Source organism: Macaca mulatta, chromosome 8 (genome assembly GCF_049350105.2).
Source record: "Macaca mulatta isolate MMU2019108-1 chromosome 8, T2T-MMU8v2.0, whole genome shotgun sequence".
In the NCBI taxonomy this organism is placed as follows: Eukaryota; Metazoa; Chordata; class Mammalia; order Primates; family Cercopithecidae; genus Macaca; species Macaca mulatta.
This window is the reverse complement of record NC_133413.1, coordinates 133,531,317-133,558,227: the sequence shown is the minus strand read 5'-3', so window position 1 is coordinate 133,558,227 and position 26,911 is coordinate 133,531,317. Positions and strand designations below refer to the sequence as shown.

At 38.2% G+C, this 26,911-nt stretch overlaps 1 protein-coding gene across 32 annotated transcripts in view; it reads right to left on the bottom strand.

The window, feature by feature from the left end:
• Positions 1 to 26,911, bottom strand: part of TBC1D31 (TBC1 domain family member 31) — a 72,137-nt gene that overhangs the window by 11,803 nt on the left and 33,423 nt on the right. For 28 of the 32 annotated variants that reach the window (XM_077943987.1, XM_077944003.1, XM_077943997.1 and 25 more), the window contains 10 exons: positions 25,077 to 25,253; positions 21,756 to 21,835; positions 21,532 to 21,678; positions 16,884 to 17,017; positions 11,803 to 11,936; positions 11,305 to 11,484; positions 9,463 to 9,695; positions 8,738 to 8,890; positions 7,628 to 7,763; positions 3,788 to 3,880 (listed from right to left, as the gene is read on the bottom strand). In XM_077943987.1, the coding sequence (XP_077800113.1) occupies positions 3,788 to 3,880; positions 7,628 to 7,763; positions 8,738 to 8,890; positions 9,463 to 9,695; positions 11,305 to 11,484; positions 11,803 to 11,936; positions 16,884 to 17,017; positions 21,532 to 21,678; positions 21,756 to 21,835; positions 25,077 to 25,253 (1,467 nt within the window). Of the gene's footprint in view, positions 1 to 172; positions 301 to 3,787; positions 3,881 to 7,627; positions 7,764 to 8,737; positions 8,891 to 9,462; positions 9,696 to 11,304; positions 11,485 to 11,802; positions 11,937 to 16,883; positions 17,018 to 21,531; positions 21,679 to 21,755; positions 21,836 to 25,076; positions 25,254 to 26,911 lie in introns of those variants that run through there. The other 4 variants (XM_077944004.1, XM_028852892.2, XM_028852894.2 and 1 more) reach the window with 2 other exon arrangements.

The window sequence follows — 26,911 nt, the reverse complement described above, 5'->3', positions numbered from 1 at the left end:
CTCTGTTGCCCAGGCTGGAGTGTAGTGGCACGATCTCAGTTCACTGCAACCTCCCCCTCCCGGGTTTTCAAGTGATTCTCCTGCCTCAGCCTCCTGAGTAGCTGGGATTACAGGTGCCCACCACCAGGCCTGGTTAACTTTTTTTATATTTTTAGTAGAGATGGGGTTTTACCATGTTGGCCAGGCTGGTCTCGAACTCCTGACCTCAAGTGATCAGCCTGCCTTGGCCTCCCAAAATGCTGGGATTACAGGTGTAAGCCACGGTGTCCGGCCTATGCATTAGTCTTGACAACCAGCAGCCTGGAAGCCAAGCAAAATGGGGTTGGACAGAGCTCCTTCAAACCACCATTGCTGGAGAACTGTCATTGTTTGAGTTTTCTGGTGGTTCCCTGAAAGACCACTCCTAAGGCTGTGTTTTTAAAATCTCACTCAGAGCTTGCCTAGTGCAGAATAGTCTTATCCCTGGAGAAGTTGTTGAAAACAATTAGAGCAAACTGTTGAATATCTTGGCTGCTTGGGGCAGTGGATCTTGGGAGAGCAACCAATAGGCTAAGCAAAAAGCTTAACAGGAAAAACTGGAGAATCAGATGTCCACAGGAGGCTTAAAAAATCTCAGATTCCTGGAAGGTCATGTGCATGTGTAAGGCTGTACATATGCTAAGGGCCGTGTTCTCAGACCTGAGAAAGACCTAAGATCTCACACTTCTGGTTAACTCTGAGGTTTTGCATAACCAGGAAGTGGAATCTAAGAAGTAGCAACTGCCTAGCTGAGTGATAAAGGCGTGCCCTAACATGCACACAGAGCTCCTCAACAACTACTAGAAGCTTACTGGTTCAAAGAATCTATTAAAATCTCTGTCCAATCATTTGCTGACCCCCAAACTACCTGAATAGAGACATCAGTGGCTATATACGACAAAAGATACGGACTTTCAAAATTAGTTCAGAAAAGTCACTAAGCAAAGAAACAAGAAGAAACCCTGGGGAGGGGAGACAATCTTATTTCCAAAATTGCCACATTATGCCAGACGGTCCTATAGTTGATGTAATAATTTTCTTATTTTATGATGGGTCTATCAGGGTGTTACATGAATTTTCAACTTACAATATTTCTAACTTATGATGAGCTTATTAGGACATAACCCCATCATAAGTTGGGGAGCACTGTATTCAAAATGTCTAGTTTTCAACAAACAATCACATGATTGTTTGAAAAAAAACAAGAAATATGGGACAGGCATAGTGGCTTATGCGTCTAATCCCAACACTTTGGGAGGCCAAGGTGGGAGGACTGCTTGAGCCCAGGAGTTTGAAACCAGCATGGGCAACATAGCAAAACCCTGTCTCTATAAAAACTACAAAAATTAGCAGGGCATGATGGTACGCACCTGTAGTCCCAGCTACTTGGGAGGCTGAGGCAGGAGGATTGCTGGAGCCTGGAAGGCAGAAGTTGCAGTGAGTTGAGATCATGCCACTGCACTCCAGCCTGGGCAACAGAGCAAGACTCCATCTCAAAACATAACTTCTGTTGTAAGACTGCCACAGATTAAAGTTATGCACTCCTATGGATAACTTAAATCTTCTCATGAAGAAACAACAGCCAAACGCTAATTAAGGGACATTCTACAAATTATCTGGCTTACATGTTTCAAAAAATATCAATGTCATAAAATACAAAGAGTCAGGAACTTATCTCATTTTAAAGGAGACTAAAATGATGACAACAAAACAATGGATGAGCTCTCAGATTTTCTTTTGCTCTAAAGGACATTTTGGATACAATGGATCAAATCTGAATAAGGTTTATATATCAGATCATCTTATGTTAATTTCTGATTTTGAGAACCGTACTGTGGTTATATAAGAGGACTCCTTGGTCTTAGGAAATATACACTGAAGTATTTAGGGGTAAAGGAGCATCGGGACTGTAACAGTTCAGAAAAACAAGTATATATTTGTGTGTACATATGTGTATAGGTAGAGAAAAAGAGGAAGAGAAAGCAAATTTAGTAGAATGTTAGTGTTTAAAAATCTGAGAGACAAATATCTGGAAATTCTTAGTACTTTCCTTGCAAATTCTCTGTTAGTTCTAAAATTATACCCTTCAATTGCCACTATCCTCCACCCCTAAAGAAAAGATAGTAAAAAGTAAAGTTTAGCTTAGTCCACATGAATTACATCTAATTCCAAATCATGGGAGACTCAGCCAAACTATAAATCCCTTGCTCAGTTCTAGAAGAAATTCAGTGTGGAGACTTTAAAAGTGTTATAGGTGTAAATGGATGCTATATGGTTTAAATCTCACCTAATATGGCTATCAAACATATATGTTATGTATTATGAATTCACAGTTATCGCTAATTTCAAACTAAAAGTATGACTTTTTTTTTGAGACAGGGTCTCACTCTGTCACCCAGGTTGGAGTGCACAATCTTGGCTCACTGCAGCCTCCGTCCCCCAGGCTCAAGTGATCTTCCCACCTTGGCCTCCTGAATAGCTGGCACCACAGGTGCACACCACCACATTTGGCTATTTCTTTGTATTTCTAGTAGAGATGGGGTGTTGCTGTGTTGCCCAGGCTAAAAAGTCTGACTTTTTACGTGGGCTGAAAGAAGTGAAAACGTAGTTTCAACACTAAATGAGTAACAAAACATTTTTCCTAAATAATAAAAATTTATATTAACAAAGCTCCTTTTTTTTCCAGTGTCTTGAAAACTGAACAGTAAGTACTAAGCAGATATTTGCTGATTTAACTCCAGAAGATTCCAATGTAAAGTAATTTACAGGCCAGGCGTGGTGGCTCATGCCTGTAATCCTAGCACTTCGGGAGGCCGAGGTGTGCAGATTGCTTGAGCCCAGGAGTTTGGGACCAGCCTGGGCAACAAGGCGAAACCCTATTTCTACAAAAAACACAAAAATTAGATAGGCGTGGTGGCGCATGTCTGTAGTCCCAGCTACTGGGGAGGCTGACGTGGGAGAATCACTGGAGCAGGGGAAGTGAAGGTTGTAGTGAGCTGAGATGATGCCACTGTACTGTAGCCTAGGCGACTGAGTAAGACTGTCTCAAAAATAAATAAATAAAAATACAAATAAAGAAAGAAAGTACTTTACAGCTCCTGACTGATTTACCTTTCAGGATCCTTGTGAGGTATTGAGATAATTTTGTAGTCACTATTACATAATTACAGGAAAATTTAGTAAGTTGGTAAAAAATCCTGAGGCAAAATCTGGGGCCTACATCTGGTGCTTCAGACACTAGACTAAGCTGCTAACAGAAACATGAATTAAATAATTACAACAAACTGTACATTCAGACATTTTGGCTACCTTACAATCCTGCATGGCACTATATTCTGCTTAAAAAGTGAATAAAACGAACGCTAGAAAACCATGAATAAATACAGTCTAAAATGGGTTTATGCAAACCCTGCTTTTCTTTTTCTTTCTTTCTTTTTTTTTTTTTTTGAGATAGGGTATCGCTCTGTTTGCCCAGGCTGGAGTACAGTGGTGTGATTATGGTTCACTGCAGCCTCGAACTCCAGGGCTCAAGTGATCTTCCTGCCTTTGCCTCCTGAGTAGTTGGGACTACAGGTAAGCATACCCAGCTAAATTTTTTAATTTTTGGTAGAGATGGGGTCTCACTATATTGCCCATGTCTGGTCTGGAATTCCTTAGCTCAAGTGATCCTTCTCCCACCTCAGCCTCCCAAAATGCTGGTATTACAGGTTTGAGCCACTGAGCTTGGCCAAAACCTGCTTTTCTTATGTTGGAAATAACTGAATTATACCTTCTCATAAAGTCTCTTTTGCGATTCGAGTTCCAGCTGTCTCATTTCTAGGTCTCTGGCTGTGGCAGCAATTTCTCGATCTCTCATATATACCTATGGCCAAACAACAAACTGTGAATACCAAAAAGAATTTACAAAATAATTTTTAATAGATTTAGTAATCCTGTAATCTGAACGACCTACTAACAGTATTTAAGATAACAGCAATCGGGTTTTTGAAACCAGAGTAACTGACAAAGATTAATACTCACTGCAGAATCTAGGAATAATCTCTCAGTTAAAGTGAAGTTTAATTTAAGAATAAAAAGCACAATACCATATGCCCATCTACTCAGACTGGAAGAACAGATAGCAGTTCTTACAGTATTACAGTAACCAATATCATGAGTTAGAAAAACTTGAGCAATTTAAATCTGGGGTAGATAAAAATATAACGTTTATTTAATGTTCTTTTTGACTAAACTTCTCTACTTTTATAAGTTCGGCTTGACAATTACCAATTCTAGGTTTAAATTTCTTGCAGATGGTTCGACCTGTGTGTATTCTGCTCCAAGTGAATTAATTTAGAGTTCGCCTATTTCCAAAATTTGATTAGTTGGAAGTTTTTTATTCCTATATACTAGAGGGTTTGCATATGGGATATGGCACTCTCTAGAGACTCTTAGAAATGATCTTAGATATAAGGTGAAATGTTAGATATTGTCATTATGGTAAAAGACATGCTATCAAATACTTAAAATAGGAGAAACAGTAAATGAGAACATAGTTGGATGTGCAAACATATATATCCAAAGGCTAAAAGAGAAACATGGACCAGGACCAGCTCAATTTAAAGAGGTTATTAGGAAAGGAGCTAGCTCAAAGGTGGGGGGAAGCTTGATTGTATGAAGTAAGAACAGCAATAGTGACAGGAAGTGGAGGAGAGGTGTGGCATAGCAAATCACGCTTTTTAGGAATTTCAATTACTGATCTCTTTTGCTTATTAATTTTCAGAGATACAAACAGCTATGTACCACAGCAAAAACCGATCGGCTTTGCTTGCTGCTAACAGATGTTCACAGTCACATGTACTTGTCATTTCAGATTCAAGCAGCCTTTCCTGCTAGAGCCTGAACCACGAGACGAACTTTTGCAGTTTGGCAGGGTCAGAGCACAACATCAGAACAGGCAGCTGGGAGGACAGGAGGCTGGAAGGGTAGGCAGAGGCCAGATCATGTTGCTGAAAGGAGTTTATAGAATTCTTGGACCAAAAAGTACCGCCTCCTGTTTCAAAGGGGTTTGGAATAAAGACATCAGAGTTCTGAGCTTACTTTGTGGGAAGAACATACACTTTTCTATAGTAATGAAATATCAATCTCATTCACTAGACGAGAAAATTAAAAGAAATCTTGGATTTTGAAAACCAATTTAAAATTAACAAGGCTTAAACAAAACAATAAGTATGATGCTATAAAGAGATAATAGATTTCTAATACATATGAATTAAAAATACTTTGAAAGACTTAGGCCAGGCGCCTGTAATCCTAGCACTTTGGGAGGCTAAGGTGGGCAGATCACTTGAAGTCTGGAGTTCAAGATCAGCCTGACCAACATGGTGAAACCCCGTATCTACTAAAAATACAAAAATTAGCTGGGTGTTGTGGCAGGCACCTGTAATCCCATCTTCTCAGAAGGCTGAGGCACGAGAATTGCTTGAACCCGGGAGGTGGAGGTTGCAGTGAGCTGGGATTGCACCACTGTACACCAGCCCAGGTGACAGAATGAGACCCTGTCTCAAAAAAAAAAAAAAAAAAAAAAAAAGACTTAAAAAATACTTCGTATTTTATCAAAACTAGGCTTGAAACTCTAAATTAGTGCATAAATTCAGTGCAATCCTAATAAAAATTCCAATGGGATTGGGAGAGGTGAGAATTCCAAAAGTGAAACAATTCTTAAAGTCTATTTGGAATGATAAACATTGGAGAACACTGACAAAAACTCTGAAAAGGAAGACTAATGAGTGAGAATTAGGACTAGTTAGTAAAACACTTCAAAGCTACTGTCATTCAAACAGTGTGGTACTGGCTTAGGAATAGAAAAAGCAAGGAAGGAGATCAAGTATGTAACAGAATTTAATATGTAAAAACCATCAGTTGGCAAATGACTTGGCTAATAGTCAGCAAACGGTGTTGGGACAATTGACTTGCCTTTTAGAAATAAGTAAGCTAACCTGACAGAAAGTTAAGTCTAACTTCACAGAAAGATGGACAAATGATACAAATATGTAATGTGTAATTCTACAAATGGAAGATAAGTAACAGAAAAGATACTTAACCTCACTAACAATAAAAAAAGGCAAATTAGAATAGACTATTTGTCATCTATCTGCTTGGCAAATATTAAGACTGATGCAGTACAATTGACTATACTAGGGGATGGGTACTCTTACGGTCTTAAAATAGCTTAAGCCATTTCATTTTTAGAGAACAATTTGGCATAATTTAGAAGTTACTCAACAAAAGTATGTGTGCAAGTAAAAAGACTTTTATGATGTAGCATGGTTATTTGCAAAACACTGCAAATAACCTAAATGTCCAACAACAAAGCATTAAATAAACTATTCATTCAATGGAATATTATACAACCACAAAAAAGAAATAGATACACATAACATACGAAAAGATATTCAACATATGTAATTTTAAAAAGCAGGTCACAAAAACAATGTATAATGAGAATAATCCCATTTTTGTATAAATATAGGAAAGCATGACTATAATTACTCCTCTATCTATAGAACATACCTGAAAGGCTATATAATTAACCTTTTTTTTTTTTTTCTGAGACTGAGTCTCGCTCTGTCACTCAGGCTGGAGTGCAGTGGCGTGATCTCGGATCTCGGCTCACTGCAGCATGTGCCTCCGGGGGCAAGCAATTCTCTGTTCTCAACCTCTTGAGTAGCTGGGATTACAAGCACCTGCCACCAAGCCCAGCTAATTTTTGTATTTTTAGTAGAGATTGGATTTTACCATGTTGGCCAGGCTGGTCCCGGACTCCTGACCTCAGGTGAACTGCCCGCCTCGGCCTCCCAAAGTGCTACGATTACGGGCATGAGCCACCGCACCCGGCCAATTAACCATTTTTTAAAAGTGTTTCTCTGGGGATGATATGAGGACTGATGGAGAAAGTCCATTTTTAATTCTATATATTTTGTACTGGAAATTATTTTTATACTGGCCACAGATAATTTTTACATGAAAAAAGAATATGTCCCCTATTAAAAATTAACTGCCAGGCGTGGTGGCTCACGCCTGTGACCCCAGCACTTTGGGAGGCCGACGTGGGCAGATCACCTGAGGTCATGAGTTCGAGATCAGCCTAGCCAAAATGGTGAAATGCCATCTCATGAAAAATACAAAAATCAGCTGGGTGTGGTGGTGTGCGCCTGTAATCCCAGCTACTTGGGAGGCTGAGGCAGGAGAATCGCTTGAACCCGGGAGGTGGAGGTTGCACTGAGCTGAGATCACACCACTACACTACAGCCTGAGCAACAGAGTGAGACTCCGTCTCAAAAAAACCAAAAATTTAACTTAATGGCTAACTGATACTGATATTTCTATTTTTAGAGAAACAGTCACTAAGGACACTTGACTAATTTTCCTGGCATTTCTTAAATATTTAGCCATTCATGAAATACAAAAGAGAATGAGAAAAGCCGAGGGGAAAATAAAATTAAAGGGGCTATTTAGTATTCATGGTGGACTCTTTTTTTTAGAATATTATTTAATTTGAAGGCGTTCATTACATTTAAGTGAGAGTAAATGGAGATGACGTATGAGAACTAAGGTAAGAATAATAAACCTTTCTCCCAATTTCATCATCCAGTCTTCTTAGCTCCATTTCCTGTTGATCTTGCTGAAGCTTCAGAAAACGCCTTCTTGCAGCATCTTGTAAGTGCATTTCCTTTACTTGCAGCTCTCTTTTCACAGCAGCTAGCCTTAAATACAAAATACATCAAGTGGAACAAATAAAGCAATTCCTAATATGACTTAGTTTTTTCATAACAGGTCTACCATGCCCATCATTTCAATACAATTGCTATCCTTTATCTGAAAGAATGCCAGAACTGCTCTACCGTTACCAAAGATGATGTATACTTATACTTTGAGAATTTTAGCAGAAAGCTACCGGCTCAGTTCAGTAATTCCTTTTAACCCGCACTCTAAATCTGTTACATAAAGTTCCGTCTAAGAATATGAATCAATAAACACAGAAGTGAGTTTCCCAACAATTGGGCTTAGTCTCAATGTTTATCCCATAACTTTACTTAATTTACACATTTTACCTTATTAACATACTTTTACGTATTTATTTTTAAGTTTTTTCTGTTTCTTTTTTAAGAGACAGGGTCTCACTATGTTGCCCAGGCTGGCCTTGACCTCCTGGGCTCAAGCGGTCCTACCTAGTAGCTGGGACTATAGGTATGTGGCACCACACCCAGCTAACATACTTTTGAATATGCATTTAATACTCATTCCTCTGTCTTCCAAAGTGTTAAATGAGTAATGACATCATCATTTTATGTTACAATTGTCAGGTCACACAGGTATGCTTAAAACACAATTAAAAAAATTATACTCCACTACAGGTGATGTACCCAGCACTCTATGACAAAGCATTTCTGCCCACTATAGAATAATGTTTCTAAATAATGTCCTTCCAGGAACATTAATCCGTGCAAATCTAGATTATATTCAGTATAGCTTTAGAATTATATTTTACTACATAGCAATTTTTTGAAAAGTGGTATATAAAGATTCTTTTTATTAACTTAATAGTTGCTTAATAGAAATGCCACAGCTGGGTAATCCTATATATAATGTTGTTCCTAAAATGAAAAAATGAAAGAGCATAAAAATTATTCAACCAATTTTTATGTCCAGATTTTTTTTTTAAAGGGATAACACATACCTCTGTCTTTGTTGTATGATTTTCTCCTCCTCTTGTAAGAGCATTTCTCTTCTTGTTTCTTCAGCTTTACGAAGCAGCTCCTGTTTCTGGCACCAAGCTTCATCTTCAACTCTTTGCTGGTCAACTTCAGCTTGCATATCTTCAACTGTCTGCCTTAAGTAGGTAATATTATTATGAAAACACAAAGAAGAAAGTTAAGTTTTAAATCCAAGAATCATCAAAACACAAAATGTATACCGATTAATGTATAATCCATTTTATTTCCATATGTAAGAATTAACTATCTTTAATATTTCTAGCCTTCAAACCCTGATTTTACACAAATACTCATAATGTGAATGTATTTTTCTTTTTTTTATTGAGATGAAGTCTCACTCTGTTGCCCAGGCTGGAGTGCAATGGCGTGATCTCCGCTCACTGCAACCTCTTCCTCCTGGCTTCAAGCGATTCTCCTGCCTCAGCCTCCTGAGTAGCTGGGACTTCAGGTGTGCGCCACTACACCCAGCAATATTTTGTATTTTTAGTAGAGACGGGGTTTCACTATGTTGGCCAGGCTGGTCTCGAACTCCTGACCTTGTGATCCGCCTGCCTTGGCCTCCCAAAGTGCTGGGACTATAGGTGTGAGCCACCACGCCCGGCCAAATGTATTTTTTCATTAAAACTTTCTTATTATGTTTAAAACACATTTTGTGGTATCAGAAAAAGAAAAACTATTCCATAATTACCTCTCTCTTAAGTAATCCAATTCATCATTCCTTATTCTTTCTCGTTCTTGTGTCTGATAGTCCACAATAAACTTTGGATATTGATTAAATACTGGATACTGCCCTTTTGTCAGTGCAACAAAAACATTAAGCATGCTGTCTGGATGAATGTCAGTAGGCGTGGTCTCCATGAGATGATAAACTTGTCTAATCACAACATTTATATCCAGGTTATTTCGATGGTGAAAAAAAAACTGTAAGAAAACTTGGTGTTTAAATCGAGATTTACCAGACAAATCAATTATGAGGTAGGTAGAATTAAAGCAAGAATTTTTTAAAAAAGTGAATCTATATTTAAGAATATACATTTTTTTGTAAATTCATTAAAGCTTTTCTTTACTCAAGTTTTACAATGAAGACAATTTATTTAAAAAATGTAACAGAGTTTCACAATCATAAGAAATTCTGACATAAAATTAAAAAATGAAGGCTTTTAATACAGTAGAAAAAGAATGCTTCAACTATGGAACAAATTCTGCTTGGATTTTTTTTTCTTCAAAATCCAAAATAAATTATAAATTAGCCTTTGAAAATAAATTAGCTTGATTCTTTAAAAATATCTGAAATGTTTCCACATTATCTTGTTTTGCTGGAAGATCCAAATTAACGTATCATGGGATCATGAAGTAAAAATAAAGTTTAATTGGACAGTAACCACTAAATAAGTAACACACACACATACAAGAACCCAACTAATTCATCTTGTCTACCAAAAGAGCATCTACTTTTTATAATGATCTTAATGCTTTCTTTCAGACACTTTCCTGCCAATTCTCAAAATTCTCATAGTTACCTTTTGCATGTGTAATAAGCATTCAGACTAAGACCAGATAGGTCATGATAAGATTATGCACAGAATAACAACACTCTAACTGTTAAACATCCTTTATAAAAGCAAAAAGCAGCCGGGTGTGGTGGCTCACGCCTCTAATCCCAGAACTTTGGGAGGCCGAGGCGGGTGGATCACCTGAGGTCAGGAGTTCGAGACCAGCCTGGGTAACCTGGTGAAACCCCGTCTCTATCAAAAATACAAAAAACTTAGCTGGGTGTGGTGGCAGGCGCCTGTAATCCCAGCTACTTGGGAGGTTGAGGCAGGAGAATCACTTGAACCTGGGAGGCGGAGGTTGCAGTGAGCCGGGATGGCGCCATTGCATTCCAGCCTGGTCGACCTGGTAGACAGAGGGAGACTCTGTCTCAAAAAAAAAAAAAAAAAAAAAAAAAGCAAAAAGCAAAAACCCCGATATTACCATGATTCTTTTCTTAAGCTATGATTATAAGACTACTAGCCTACTATAATTGCCTGTTTTATTGTCTATAAACTGTACACGGGTAGGGATGTGGTCTAACTTGTTATCCTTTATATTCCTACCACCTAGCACCAGTGTCTGACACATAACAGGGACTCAACAAATAAAAGGATCTTTCAATTGAAATAACTGATATGGCCTGGCACAGTAGCTCACGCCTGTAATCCCAGCACTTTGGGAGGCAGAGGTGGGTGGATCACGAGGTCAGGAGTTTGAGACCAGCCTGACCAACATGGTGAAACCCCATCTCTACTAAAAATACAAAAATTAGCTGGGCGTGGTGCTGCGCACCTGTAATCCCAGCTACTCGGAGGCTGAGGCAGGAGAATCGCTTGAACTCGGCAGGCAGAGGTTGCAGTGAGCTGAGATCGCGCCATTGCACTCCAGCCTGGGCAACAGAGCAAGACTCTGTTCTCAAAAAAAAAAAAAAAAAAAAGAGAGAGAGAGAGAAATAACTGATATTTGAGAACCTTCTGTTAAGAACAAGGATCGTTACCTCAAAATCATCTTTAAGATTACAGTTGAGCAGAGGCACTCTAGAACATATGTTGTAGGCTACAACAGTCATCAGAAGGAAGGAAGGATGGTTGGAAAAGATATTATCAAACAGTTTCAGCCACTCCTCTCTCGTCAGCACTTCCGAGAACACAGTTTCAAGAAGAGGCCATGCATATAGCTAAAACAGATAAGGAAAAATTTATCATTTTTCTAGGGAAAAGTAAAAACAGAGTCATTGGTAATATTACCTTACATTCGATTTAAGCTATGAAAATCGTATTAAATACATAATTATGAAAATAACTACCTTAATTTGGACCCTTCTTTACAGACTTTCAGGAAGGCAGTTTAATGAAGAAAAAGAATGGAATACTGTTAAAAACACAACATGTAGTATGCTTTTTATTATACTCCTTCAAGAAAATACTGTTTATATCAGAACTAACGTTAGCTTACAAAATAAGGCATGTTATTCTAAAAACCTTATGCTTCTTACCTGGGAAGTTATATCATGATCTATGAAGTGTCGCAGCAGTTCCTTGTCATGAAATGCCAAAACATTTTCTATCATACTAAGAATATTGATAGGAGGATTAGGAAAATATTCAAACCAGTGTTGACACCAATTGACTATGAAGGAAAAAAAAGAAATGTATCTTTAAATATCTTTCTATGTTATCAAAAACCCTTGCAATTCTTAAATGTATCCAATCTTTATGTTTCCAATATGTCCATGAATAATAAAAAATATAACTCTTTATATTATATGACATCGATTTTAAAATTCTATCATGCTAACATAGTATGTTTGTAGAAATTTTGCAAATTTCCTTACAGTAGTCAATGAAAAAGTGTTAATTAAAACAAACAGACACAACTTCCCAAAATACTCCTGATGGCATTCTGGCTTCTGACTCCTGCTTTGTTCATCACCTAATTAACAAAATGATCTTTTTAAAAAGGGCCCCTATTAACCCTTCATTAAATGTAATCAACGTTAGCATGCCAAACTCCTCAAATTTACTAAAATTCATAAGTAACCAAAATTACAACCATATGTAACCAAAATTGTATATACTGTATCCCTTAATCCCTTAAACGTTATAATGACAATAAAAATGTCCTCATTTCGAGGAAAAGACTGATTGTTCTATAACCATGGTAACAAGGAATAACCAGTAAATAGTCACCAGGACTGGTTTTATATCTAATTGATCATTGACAATTTGTTTCAGTAAACTTGACTTGAAAACCAACCAATCTGGCTGGGTGCGGTGGCTCACACCTGTAATCCCAGCACTTTGGGAAGCCGAGGGAGGCGGATCACGAGGTCAGGAGATCGACACCATCCTGGCTAACACGGGGAAACCCCGTCTCCACTAAAAAGTACAAAAAATTATCCAGGCATGGTGGCTCGTGCCTGTAGTCCCAGCTACTCGGGAGACTGAGGCAGGAGAATGGCGTGAACCCGGGAGGCGGAGCTTGCAGTGAGCCGAGATCGCGCCGCTGCACTCCAGCCTGGGCAACAGTGCAAGACTCCGTCTCAAAGTCAGCTAGTCCAAAGTAGAATAAATTCAACTAATTCTAAGGCTGACATTGACTCACTTGCGCTCTGTAATCAGTAGAACGACCCACATATTGTTCTCAAAACCATATATAAGACCATCGGTTTGCTTTGTTCAGTAAGACTATGTTTAATCTCTCCTTTACTTAATTTTTAAATTTTTTAAATTTTAAATATTGAGTTGTAGATTCATCCTTTGATAATAAGATCTCCTATCCCAAAATAGCAAAAGAAGGCTTTATCAACAGAATACTAGATTACAGTGGTTTATAAGAACTTTCCAATTCTGGAGTTCCATTATTTCACTTACTATTGATCATTTAAATTTGGGTTAATAATGAAGTCATAAATAAAACCTTGCAAAGACTGAGCTTTAAAAAGTATTTCAAATTCTCTGTAGCTCTCTAAATTTTTTTTTTTTTTTTTTTTTTTGAGACGGAGTCTCACTCTGTGGCCCAGGCTGGAGTGCAGTGGTGTGATCTCGGCTCACTGCAACCTCCAACTCCTGGGTTCAAGCGATTCTCCTGTCTCAGCCTCCCAAGTAGCTGGGATTACAGGCACCTACCACCATGCCCAGCTCATTTTTTTTTTTTGTATTTTTAGTAGAGACAGGGTTTCACTATATTGGCCAGTTTGGTCTCGAACCCCTGACCTCAGGTGATCTGCCTGCCTTGGCCTTCCCAAGTGCCCGGATTACAGGTGTGAGCCACTGCAGCCAGCCCAGCTCTTAATTTTAAGAGGAAAATATGGTTCAGCAACTGAGTACCTGTTATGTCTCAGACACTGGCAGTTCTGAGAATTTAAAACACCACACACGCACCCAAAGCCCTGATCCTTACAGTCTTCATTAACAGAGCACTGTTTTTCATTAGCAAAAGGATATCCTACTGCATACAGTAACCATCTGCCTGCTCTTAAGTATTTTTATTCTGCTTTGATGCACCACAAATGCATGGGTAGAGGACCTAGAGAGAGAACTGACAGATAGCAAAATACAGAGAAACGATAATTGTGTGGAGATTCTTTGCTAAATCAAAAGACTTTATGTCTTGTCATAAAAGAGACTCTAGTGTCTAAAAAAGACTTTTACAAATACATTCCAAATTATACATAGATTTGACTTTTCCTTCAAAATGTCTTCTAAGTCCCAACTAGGCTAAAAACCTAAAAGCCCAAACAATGGCATATCCCAGCAGTGCTAGTATTTAGCTGAAGTTCAGTAAATTTTTTTATTTTTATTTTTTTCTTTTTGAGACAGAGTCTTGCTCTGTTGCCCAGGCTGGAGTGAAGTGGTCAGATCTCTGCTCACTGCAAGCTCCGCCCCCCTGGGTTCATGCCATTCTCCTGCCTCAGCCTCCGGAGTAGCTGGGACTACAGGTGCCCGCCACCACGCCCAGCTAATTCTTTTGTATTTTTAGTAGAGATGCGGTTTCACAGTGGCCGCCAGAATGGTCTCAATCTCCTGGCCTCGTGATCTGCCTGCCTCAGCCTCCCAAAGTGCTGGGATTACAGGTGTGAGCCACCACACCCGGTCAGTAAATTTTTTAAAATTGTGTTTAAACTTAGAAGCATTCAGGATGTCAACAAAACAGTTGCAACTTTTTTTTGTTGTTGTTGCAATTTTAGAGTGGTACTCAGTTAACAAAACATTTATTTTGTATAAGCTACATTAGAGAAAATTAACGATGAAAAACTACTATCCCCATACAAAATAACTAATTTGTGCTGTGGATTAACAAAAACTTGCTTTTAAATTTCTATGCCAATTTATAATCCCTATAGTGTACCAAGCAAAGTTAATCTTATTGAAAATATCACCAGGACAAGGCTATCTAAAGACATTCAACAGGGTGTTAACTATATAAAAAAAGACACTGTACAGTTTAAACAAAAGTTACACAGCCTGACATTTCAATTTTTTTCTTTAAAAGAAGTGAGTGTGTACAGGAGTGTTAAATGCTTTATAGATAAGAAGAAAAACATGTGCTAGAACCAATTTATTCATCATCTTCTTCATCTTCCTCATCCTCCTTTTTCTTGCTTTTTTCAGCCTTGACGGTTCCCATTTTTGCTGCATTAGGCTTTCCTTTAGCTTGGTATGCACCAATATCCTTTTTGCATTTTTCCTTCGGCTTTGCAGCCCTCTTGTCAAAAGGCTGCTTGTCACCTGCAGTGGTGTAGCTCCACGTCTCTCCCGGTTTCTTTGCAGCATCACCAATGGATAGGCTGGATGTTCTCCTTTGATTTCAAGGCAATATTAAGAACAGAACAAGAAAAAGGCCAAAGGAGGCCTCTTGTGAGATGCATTGGGATCCTTTAACTTCTTTGTTTCCCCTTTAGGAGGGATGTAGGTTTTGATTTCTTTCATGATGAAACTTGTCTGCCTTTGGCATGTCTTCAACTTTTCCCTTCTCTTTAGCAGACATGGTCTTCCATTTTTCTGAAGCCCTTCTTAGAAAACTCTGAGGTGACTGGAGTATCTGGGTGCTTCTTGTGCTTCTCCTGGCAAATCTGCACAAAGATCGCAGGTGATGACATTCTGCCTCTCAGCTTCTTGGAATTGCCTTGCTAATGTTTCGTTCTTTTTCCTCAGTGAGGCAGAGTCACCCAGAATCCATCAGACTCACACCTGTGCCAGTGGAGAGCACAGGGCAGGTCGTACCACACTCTTTTAAACAACTGGATCTCGTGTGAACTAACTGAGCGAGAACTCGCTTACAACCAAGAGAATGGTGCTAAGCCATTTATGAATGATTCACCCTCATGATCCAATACCTCCCACTAGGCCCCACCTCCAACATCAGGGATCACACTTCAAGATGACATTTGGAGAGGACACACATCCAAACCATATGACAACCCTTTTGGGGAATCAATTATTCACATTTTATGACCTGATAACACCAATTCTGGGAATCTACCCAAAGGAAACGATTATGTTTGTATGCGAAGATAGTTATAACAGTGCTATTTTTAATAGATAAAATGCCGGGTGCGGGGGGCAGCTCACGTCTGTGATCCCAGCACTTTGGGAGGCCGAGGTGGGCGGATCACTTGGGGTCAGGAGTTTGACACCAGCTTGGCCAATGTGGTGAAACTCTGTCTCTACTAAAAAAATACAAACATTAGCTGGGTGTGTGTGGCAGGTGCCTGTAATCCCAGCTACTCAGGAGGCTGAGGCAGGAGAATTACATGAACCCAGGAGGTGGAAGTTGCAGTGAGCCGAGATAGCACTACTGCACTCCAGCCTAGGTGACAGAGTGAGACTCCCGTCGCAAAAAAAAAAAGAGGTTAAAATTAGAAACAATCTAAATATCCAAGAAGATTAAACTAGTACATGCACATTATGTAATAATAGCCAATAAAACTGTTTATGAAATTTATAAAAATAAGGGAAATATATATAACATGAAGTAAAAGTAGTATAACAACAAGAAACTGCCTTAAAAGTATGGAAAAATTAGAAAAAATAAAATTCTTGCAGTTGCGGAATACATAAATGATATATCTATAAGATGAAATACTGTATTACGCAGATTATGCAGACAATAAATTATTATAATTATTATTATTATTATTATTTGAGATGGGATCTCACTCTGTCTTGCCCAGGCTGGAGTGCAGTAGAGCAATCTCAGCTCACTGCAGCCTCTGCCTCCCGGGTCCAAGTCATTCTCCTGCCTCAGCCTCCTGAGTAGCAATGCTTTACAATTACAACAGTTCTATGAAGAGTAACTGTCTTTCAGTAAGTGAAGGATCTGCTTCATTCTTACTATCTAAATCCAGTCTGTATATCTTTTAAAACTTAACTATCCAAATTTTCTTCTAAATAAAAAGGTTTACATATAAATGCTTCACTTGTCTATTTTATGTTTGATACCTTAGTGTTTCACACTTTCGTGACTTAAAAGTAGAGACATCTAGAATTGTTAAATGTTGCAAAGGTGCAAAGACATCAGGAAAATGTATAAGAATCCATTCTTGATTTCATACTTTAATAAGTATTTACTTACTTATGAGAGTAGCAATAACTTCAAAACAGATGAGTTGGTTGTTCTGGAATAATTTTACGAATGGAAATGCCAAGAGTGGAAGATACGGTGTGTCACTAAAAATGACAGACCAGTGAGCTAATGCAGATAAGGTTCTGTGAATAAAATAACTTAGTATTAAAATTTATTTGAATAAATAACATATTCACATGATAAAAATTTGACACAAAAAGTATATTTGGTGAAAATTCTTCCTTGCACCCCTATCATCTAGTTCACCTCTCCAGAAGTAATCACTGTTACAAACATAAATCCTTTCTTAAAAAACCATAAATGGTAGTATACTATAAAAATTGTTCTGTACTTTGCATTTTTCGATTAATGGTATCTTGGAAATAGTTTATATCAGTATATACAGAACTTCCTTACGACATTTTACAGATGGATACGATAGCTTTGTACCGATACATCTTCATTTCTTCTTTTTCTTTTGTGTTCCTGACACAGGGCTTCGCTCTGTCACCCAGGCTGGAATGCAGTGGCATAATCATGGCTCACTGCAGCCTTAAACTCCTAGGCCAAGTGGTCCTCCTGCCTCAGTCTCCTGAGTAGGTGGGCCTACAGGTGTATGTATGCCACTATGCCTGGCTAATCTTTTTTGTGGGTAGAGACAGCGTCTCACTATATTACCCAGGCTGGTCTCAAACTCCTGGGCTCAAGCGATCTTCCCGCCTCAGCTTCCCAAAGTGCTGGGATTAGAGGCGTGGGCCACTGTGCCCAGCCACCTTCATTTCTTTAACATGATCTCTATTGTAGGGCATTTGCTTTCAGTCTTTTATAAGCAATGCTGTGCTTAATGCCACTGTATGTACCATAAAGTGTGTATCATTCTTCACATGAGAATACAGACTTGGAAATTCCTCAAGTGGAACTGCTGAGTCAAGAATGCGTGCCTTTGTGATTTCGAAAGTCAGCGCCAAATCAGCCCCCACAGAAAGTGTCTACTTACGTTCCTATGACTCGCCTAAAGGGATGCCTGTTTTTCATACTCTTGCCAGCATATTATCAACCGTTTTTAAAAAAACCTTTAATCTAGGTGAGAAATGGTACTTCAATGTAGTTGCAATTGGCATTACTCTTTCTATGAGAAAGATTAAGCATCTTTTCATGTTTAAGAACCACTTCTAGGCTGGGCACAGTGACTCATGCACGTAATCCCAACATTTTGGGGGGTTGAGGCAAGAGGACTGCTTAAGCCTAGGAGTTTGAGACCAGCCTGGACAACAGAGCAAGACCTCATCTCTACAAAAAATGTTTAAAAATTAGCCAGGTTTAGTGGCACATGCCTACTACTCAGGAGACTGAGGCAAGAGGATTGCCTGAGTCCAGGATTTTGTGGCTGCGTGAACTATAGTCACATCACTGCACTCCAACCTGGGTGACAGAGCAAGATCCTGTCTCTAAAAGAAACACACACAAAAAACAAAAATAAATAAAAAGAACCATTTTACCACTGTGAACTGTACGTGAAATTGTTTATCCATTTTTTTTACTGGCTGGTCCTTTACATGTTTATTTATATAGGTGCTTTACACATTAAAGAAACCAGCCTTTCATTTGCCATGTTTTGCATATGTTTTTTTCAGTTTTACACGAGTCTTTGTTTTGGGAATTATTTTTACATGCAGAGATTTTTATTCTTATTAACCTCTTCTAGATATGTCATACTTAGAAAGGTCTTTATTACTCTGGGATTATAATTCTCTCACATGTACTTCTAATACCTTTACTGTTAATTTCCTTTTTTAAATTTTTCGTTTTGAAATCGTTTTAGATTTACAAAAAAAAAACCCTGCAAAAATAGTAGAGGTCTTGTATACCTTTGACCTAAATTCCCCTAATGTTAACATCTTGCACATAGTACAATTATCAGTACTAAGAAATTAACACTGGCACGATGCTATTCACTAAATTATGGACTTTACTCAGATTTTACCATTTTTTCCACTGATACCATTTTTCTGTTATTTCTTTCATTTCACCAACCCCAGATTCAACATTACATTTGTTTTGTCTCTGTAGTTTCTTCCAATGTGAGAGTTCCTTAGTCTTTCCTTATTTTTCATGACAATGCCATTTTTGAGGAATATCAGTTATTTTCTAGATTGTTCCTCAATTTGGGTTTGTCTGATACTTATGATTAGAATGAGGTTACATATTTTTGGCAAGAATTTCACAAAAGTGATGTGCATCATACTGACGTCTTATTACCGGTAATTTTATTTATTTAATTTTTGAGACAGGTTCTCACTCTGTTGCCCAGGTTGGAGTGTAGTGGTGCTATCATGGCTCAGTGAAGCCATTGCACTTCAGCCTGGGTGACAGAGTGAGGCCCTGTCTCAAAAAACAAAAACAAAAATGAAAACAATAATTTGATTATATATGCCTAGTGGGATATAACCTAAGGACAAAAAGAACTATAAAAGATATTTTCGACTGCTTTCAATAATCATAATATTCACATTGTTATTATTTACAGTTACATAGTTTTTATTATATAGCATACATATACGAAGTTTAAAAACCATCGTGTGACTGTGTGTGTGTGCATGTGCGTTAAAGAAAATAAGGAATTATGTCAATGCTGTTAGAAATCAAGATTTTTAGCATAAGAAAAAAGATACAAATATAAAATCAAAGAAGTTATGCAAATTTGTAATCTTAAATCTGAATTGAAAATATTAGTATGAACTCCTGGTTCTATGCACTGAAAAGGCCTCTATGTTCCATCTGAGTTCATAATCAATACACTGATCATTCTGGGGAGCTCCAGGGTAATCAGTCCACTATTCTGAAAACTGTTAAAAAAAAAAAAGATACCAAGCATTTAACGTGCCTTTCCTACATGGGTTGTATCTTCCAGTAACCAAATAGTTGATCCTAAGAACTTTTTCTTTGGAGAAATTTCCCGGTTTATAAAATGAGAAGTAGTAGAATTATATTATCACTGTTTAGATAATCTCTGGTGAAATAATGGATCTAGGCAATAACCATCAATGGATAAAAACATCACCAAAAGAGAGACAGCCAGATAGGAATTATAATCCGCCTAACAGAAGTACATAAAACCACCTAGGAAGTTTTCTTGCAAGCCAAAGAAACAAATACCAAAGGGGGGAAATAAAAACCTTCACTCAGATCAAGCCCCTAGCTCTGTCAGTTTATAGTAAATTCAGGAGAAAGAGAAACATGTTAAACAACACCATGAAATAAAATCAGCAAAATCCAGAACACAGAGGGCCATATGGGTTAAATGACCTAGTTTTTTCCAACAAATAAACTGTAAGGAAAAAAAGAGGCATCAGAGTCTATAGATTAATCTCAGTGGCATATCAACCAAATGTAATGTGTCCATGTTGTTTGAACCCTGATTTGAACAAGTTTACATAAGAAAATGTTTTAAGACAATCAGAGGAATGCTGATTGAATATCTGAACATAATGAAGAATTATTAATTCTTTTTTTGTGTGTGAGTATGGTAGTGTACTTATGTTAAAGAAAAAGAGTCCTTATTCTTTAGGGATACATATGTATATATTTAGCATGGGGAGTGTGTGTATGTTGGGATGTGGGGCGTAGAGTGAGTGGGAATATTCGCCCAACGTGATTGGCTATGAGTTGGCAATTGTTGAAGCTGGATGATGGGCATGGGGATATTTGTTACATTATTTTTTATTCATGCTTGAAATTTTTCATAATAAAAATTATTTTTGAAAAAAGTCTTCGACTCTGGAACCTGGGCTCAATCTTAGCTCTCTCACTGCTGTGACTTGATCATATTTCCTAGTCTCTCTATGCCTGAGTTTCTTTACCTACAAAATAAGTTAAATGTGCCTAACACATGAAAAGCATGTTAAAGGATGAGCTACTGTTATTATTAACATTTACTGGATGCTTCCTAGGAATGGACTCTAGCATATGCATTCTCAAAGAGATTCTCATCTCATTTTCCCGATAGTCTTATGATGTTGGTGTTATTACTCCCACTTTTAGATAAAAAAATTAAGGCTAAGAAGTAAAATAACACGTCCCACATCACAATAATTAAGTGGTAGAATAAGAATTCAGAACTAGGTCTTTTGCCTTCGAATTCAAAGCCCTTTCCACTATGCCTCTTTGTTCTTTTTTTTTTTTTGAGATGGAGTCTTGCCCTGTCGCCCAGGCTAGAGTGCAATGGCGCAATCTCAGCTCAGTGCAACCTCTGCCTCCCGGGTTCGAGCGATTCCCCCTGCCTTAGCCTCCTGAGTAGCTGGGATTACAGGTGCCCACCACCACACCCAGCTAATTTTTGTATTTTTAGTAGAGATAGATTTCGCCATGATGGCCAGGCTGGTCTCCAACTCCTGAGCTCAGCTGATCTGCCTGCCTTGGCCTCCCAAAGTGCTGGGATGTTCTTTTAGATTAATCTGAAAGAGTCTTATTTTCTAGAACACGATGCAAACTAATATTCACATGTAATATATGTGTATGTACATTTTAAAAACTAAACCAACATATCACATAAGGATAATGAAACCGACAAAACAATATCTTATAAACAGGAGATTTTAAAACATTGCAATTATTAGTTACAGGTCTCATACACGTTGCTGCAATATACAGAACATACCTCTGTAATACTCTGAGCAGTTTCCTACTTTTGATGGGGTATTTCTTCTGAAGGTTGAGAAATGTCACATGAGTCCCCTTATCTATGAGGCTACTAAATGCAGTATGATTTTCAGGCAGTTGCAGCAGAGAACGCCAAATGAACATTCTGAAATAAAAATATATTTTAACCCCCCAAATTGTTTTTGAGTAAAATTGATGTAACATACAGAATTTAAATGGTACCTGTATTTTGTTGGATATTCACCATAGCCTTTTAATAAGATTTGTAAACGCTTTTTGTTCAATCCATCTGGTAACTCGTTCTATAAAGAAAAAGATAGTATTAATAAATGACATGATCATTAAAACTGAAAAGGTGACAAATGGTAATCTAGTCCACAGTACTTTCCAACTTTAGAAAACAACACATAGTAAGACATATTTGTGTGTTAGAGGTCTTTTCCCCACTCCCCTCTCTCCCTCTCTTGAGCATGCATACACATAGCCAATAAAGTTCATGATATAGTACCTTCCCTAAACGAGCTCAACAAACTTTTTCTGTAAAGGGCCATGATGTGGTTTGGCTCTGTGTCCCCACCCAAATCCAAAATCTCATCTTAAATTATAATCCCCACAATCCCCACGCGTTGAAGGAGGGATCTGGAGGGAGGTGACTGGATCGTGGGGGTAGTTCCCCCATGCTGTTCTCGTGATAGTGAGTTCTCACAAGATCTGATGGTTCTGTAAGTGTTTGACAGTCCCTCCTCCACATATTCCTCTCTCTCCTCCTGCTGCCTTGTGAAGAAGGTGTCCGCTTCCCCTTCAGTTTCTGCCATGGTTGTCAGTTTCCAGAGGCCTCCACAGCCATGTGGAACTGTGAGTCAATGAATCCTCCTTTCTTTATAAACTGCCCAGTCTCAGGTAGTATTCTTTATAGCAGTGTGAAAATGGACTAATAAAGGCCAGTTAGTAAATACCTTAGGTTTTGTGGGCCAAGAAGAAAAATCAAGATCATATATTTATATATAACTACTTAAAAATGCACAAAGCATTCTTAGCTTGAATAGCTGAATTAGGCCCATGGGCTGTCATCTGCTGACCCCTGCATCAAGAGCAATCCATTCTGACAGCTCCTCCCCATCTCTCTTTCCTTAAAATTCTAAGCAATTCCTAACATTGAAGCATCAAAGAAAGGTCTGGCAGAAAAACATGCGGGAGTACATTATTTTATCCCAAAAGACATCAGCTCCTGCTGATAGTCCCTTATATCTAAGACTTTTAAGTCAATTTTTATCTTAATGAAAAATATTGTATAGAATTTAGGATTATAAAGCTGTTTTCATATATTATCTCAACTGGATCTAACAACTCTATAAAACAGATGAAATGTCTTCCTTTACTTGAGAAATGGGAACATCAGAGAAGTTTGGTAAATTGCTTATGGTCACAAATCTGCTAAATCTTGGCTCAAGACTCGAAGCCAGACTTTCTGATTGTGTTTAGTGCTCTTTTTACCACAAGAAACAGGTAGTCCAATGTAAGAGAAGGGTGAAGGGAAAACCCAAGATGATGGTGAATGAAGATACTTGAGGGCCATGTTAAAGGTATAGAAGGCAACTAGAGCAAATGAGAGCAGTATGATCCAGGAAGACTGCCTTCGTCATCAAGATACCTGCTGCCACTGAAGCCTCTTTTTAAACAAAGGAAAATGTGCCCTGGATAGTTTGGCCTCAATTTGATCTGTTCTTGACCATGAGCTGATAAAGTTCCTTCTTTCCTTTCCAGGTGCTAATGCAAAGATTAGCTGAGGACCTGCACTTCACCCCATCGAAGTGTTCTACTTTGACCTACTTCTTAGAGCTGGCAATGGTTTCCTCAGAAGCAGCTCCATTCCTCAACATATTTCTGCAGGATATCCAGATTTGATCCACACTACAATGCTGCCAGATACCCTGACATGATGAGCCTTTTAATGCCCGAAGTTACTCATGACCATTCCCACCAGCTTTCCCAGAAAAGGTCCTGCAAACTCTGAAGCCAGAATATCTCAGAGATACCATTCAGCTTATCTTTGCAATAAAGCATTCATTAAATAGGAGCAATATTGCCCAATCTTTACACAACTAGGCTAGGCTTGTGTCTGCTATTCAGTTTTTTTCTTTAAAGAAATAATCTTTTGTTTAAAGTTACATGAAGAGGTTATAAAACTATAAAGAAAATCAAGGGCATAATTAACACAAAAGCGAGGACAATGGTTATATATATGGGGTAGGGAGAAAATTGTGATGGGGGATAAGCACACAGGGGGCTCCAAAGCTACTGGTAATGCTCTATTTCTTCATGTAGAAATGGGTATATGCAGAAAAAAGTGAACACAAGCCGGTCTGAGCCTGCTACCCTTAGAAGACTTACTTGCAAGGTCGGCCTTTGGCTGGTGTCTAGAAGTTGAATTTCAGGAGAGTTCTCACTACCCCCAGAACCAATAAAGAGTGGCTCATTGTGTTTAAACTGTTTGTACAATGTGGCTTATGCTGAATGCCCGCCTTCCTTCTGGAACTCTGAAATTTGAAACCTGTTAAAACAGGGTATCTACAGAACCAGCCTCTAGTAAAAGTCCTGGGCACCAGGTCTCTAATAAATTTCCCTGGTAGACAATACTTCACACGTATCGCCACACTTCATTGATGGAGGAATCAAGGATGTCCTGTGATTTCAGTGGGAGAAGATTTCTGGAAGCTTGTGCCCGGTTTCTCCTGGACTTCACCCCATGTGTCTTTTCCCTTTGCTGATTTTGCAAAGCAAAATCACTTTCATATATTATAGCTATGAATATGACAACATGCTGAGTCCTAATAAACCACCAAACCTAAGGATGGTCTTGCAGGCACCTGACACAGGATACATACGTAATCTTTTTTTACTTTTCATTAAGCTGTAATCTGTTTTAGATACTCTTCTGTGTTGCAAGTTTTACAATTAAAAAATGCTTAAAGAAAAAAGAAGTTACAGCAGTCCCTACTTATTTGAGGAGGAAATGTTCCAAGATCCCTAGTGGATGCCTGAAACCTCAGTTAAGTAGCTATTCTGGGGTGGGCGGGGGTAAGGGAGAGAGAGTATGGAATGGAGCAAGAAGCTGATGGTAATATTCCAGTTTTTGATCTGGGTGCTGGTAACATAGTGTGTGCATTTTGTGAAAGTTCACTGAGCTGTATACTTAATGTGTACTTTGTATATGTGTGTGTATATATTTGTCATTAAAAAGTTTTAAAATCCCTTGAAAATAATGTAACATCTCTATTAATAGCTATATTTTCTTTATTTCTCTAATATGGCTGGGTGTGGCAGCTCATGCCTGTAATCACAGCACTTTGAGAGGCCAAGGTGGGAGGATCACTTGAGGCCAGGATTGAGACCAGCCTGTACATAATTTCAGTTACAACTTTATTCTCTTCATTTATTCTCTTTCTTTAATTCCCAAGAGAGGGAAGAGTGGTGATGGCTTAGGAATCACAAGACTTGTCTACAGCAGAGTCATGACAAAGTTTAATTACCAAATATTCTTACCTTTTTACTTTCAAAATCACCAGTCAGGTCTTGTTTTAATATTCTAGTTTGTATTTTGCTTCCCCTGGGTTTTGCTGGCTGCTGTACTCTTCCTGATGTTACTTTCATCTTAAGATCACTGGAACTCAGTTTCTTCTTGGGCAAATCTTCAATAACTTTCACTAAAGGCAGAGGTGGCTAAATGGAAAAATAAATATATGTATTCTAGTGGATATCCTTGGAAGATAGGCCTGTTAATATATGATTTTCAAAGTTTGCTTTAATAACATGCCTTAATATGTAGAATTATTCTTCAGGCAAAAAACCTAAGTAAAATGTCTAGGAACATTTGCTTTGACTAATAAAGCAAATTTGTGCCGAATCCTTTTGAAGAACATAATAAAGATATATGATTAACAATAGCAATAAATATAAGTATTCCTTGAAAGCTGGCCTTAAATCATTTGATACCAAATCATGTTTACACATACATGGTGAAGTTAGTATGGTGATTATTACCTACAGCAAAAAAGGTACAGTTAGAGGTATGGCCCTCTAGAATTCTGACAGAAATACCCTAATATTCTTTGGGGTCAAGTGAAATTTCTAAGAGGAAACTGCCAAATGATTTTCTTCTAGAAGCATGGAACCTCTGCCTCTCTATCCCTTGGTTAAATGTTTTAATCTGCTTAGCGATCACTATTAGTTCCTTATTGTATCAACAGCTTAAGCAGTTCAGACAATGTGACCTAGAACCTATACCTTCATTTTTATGGGGCCCATCAGACAGGGAAAAAAACCTGAACAACTTCAATTTACTTAAAGTAACATTACTCACTAGAACATTTTCTCCATAAATAATATTCTCTTTGAAATCAAAAGATCTTCCTTCTTCAAAGGAAGTGAGCAAATAAGGTAACTCAGGCTTTCTAAGTTCTAAATACAATTCAAATACAATGACCGTTTACAGTTTATGATTCAATTCTTCAATTCATCTATGGGATGGGATTAATAGTGGTCTGACTTATGAATATTACCCATCTTTAATAAACTGTTTTTTGACTTCAATCCATTCTTCTACATTTTTATTAAAATGTCCATTGTAATGTCACAATTTCCCCTGTTTGAGCCTTATCTTCTACCATGAAGTATAACCTCCCAAAAAGAACCTGAGATATGACCTGACTTGACATGCCTTTGTAGTGTTAAACCTTTAACATGTAAGAATTCATTTACTCTATTACCACAATACCAGAAATTTTCCAATGACAAGAAAATAAAACTGGCAAAAATGGGACAAAGGTGAGTTATGATTTACAGAGAATATAGAGCTGAACATTAATGTAGCCTGGAACAGCCATAAAGACACTGATGGTACCGGGAATGTGTCCAAAAAATAAAAAAGATCATTCTACTTCTAAGCTCGCTTTTCTATTCATGTGATCTCAATTTGCTCAACAGACAACAAGTAGAAAGGAACTCAATGACTCACTCTTACCATAGTTTTTCTCAGATCTCTGCCTGCCTCTATTAAGAAGGTTTGGCAAGGCCGGATGCAGTGGCTCACGCCTGTAATCCCAGCACTTTGGGAGGCCAAGGTGGGTGGATCACCGAGGTTAGGAGTCAAGACCAGTCTGGACAACATGGTGAAACCCCATCTCTACTAAAAATACAAAAATTAGCCAGGTGTGGTGGCACGTGCCTGTAATCCCAGCTACTAGGGAAGCAGAGGCAGGAGAATTGTTTGAACCTGGGAGGCGGAGGCTGCGGTGAGCCGAGATCATACCACTGCACTCCAGCCTGGGTGACAGAGTGAGACTGCATCTCAAAAAAAAAAAAGAAGAAGAAGGTTTAGC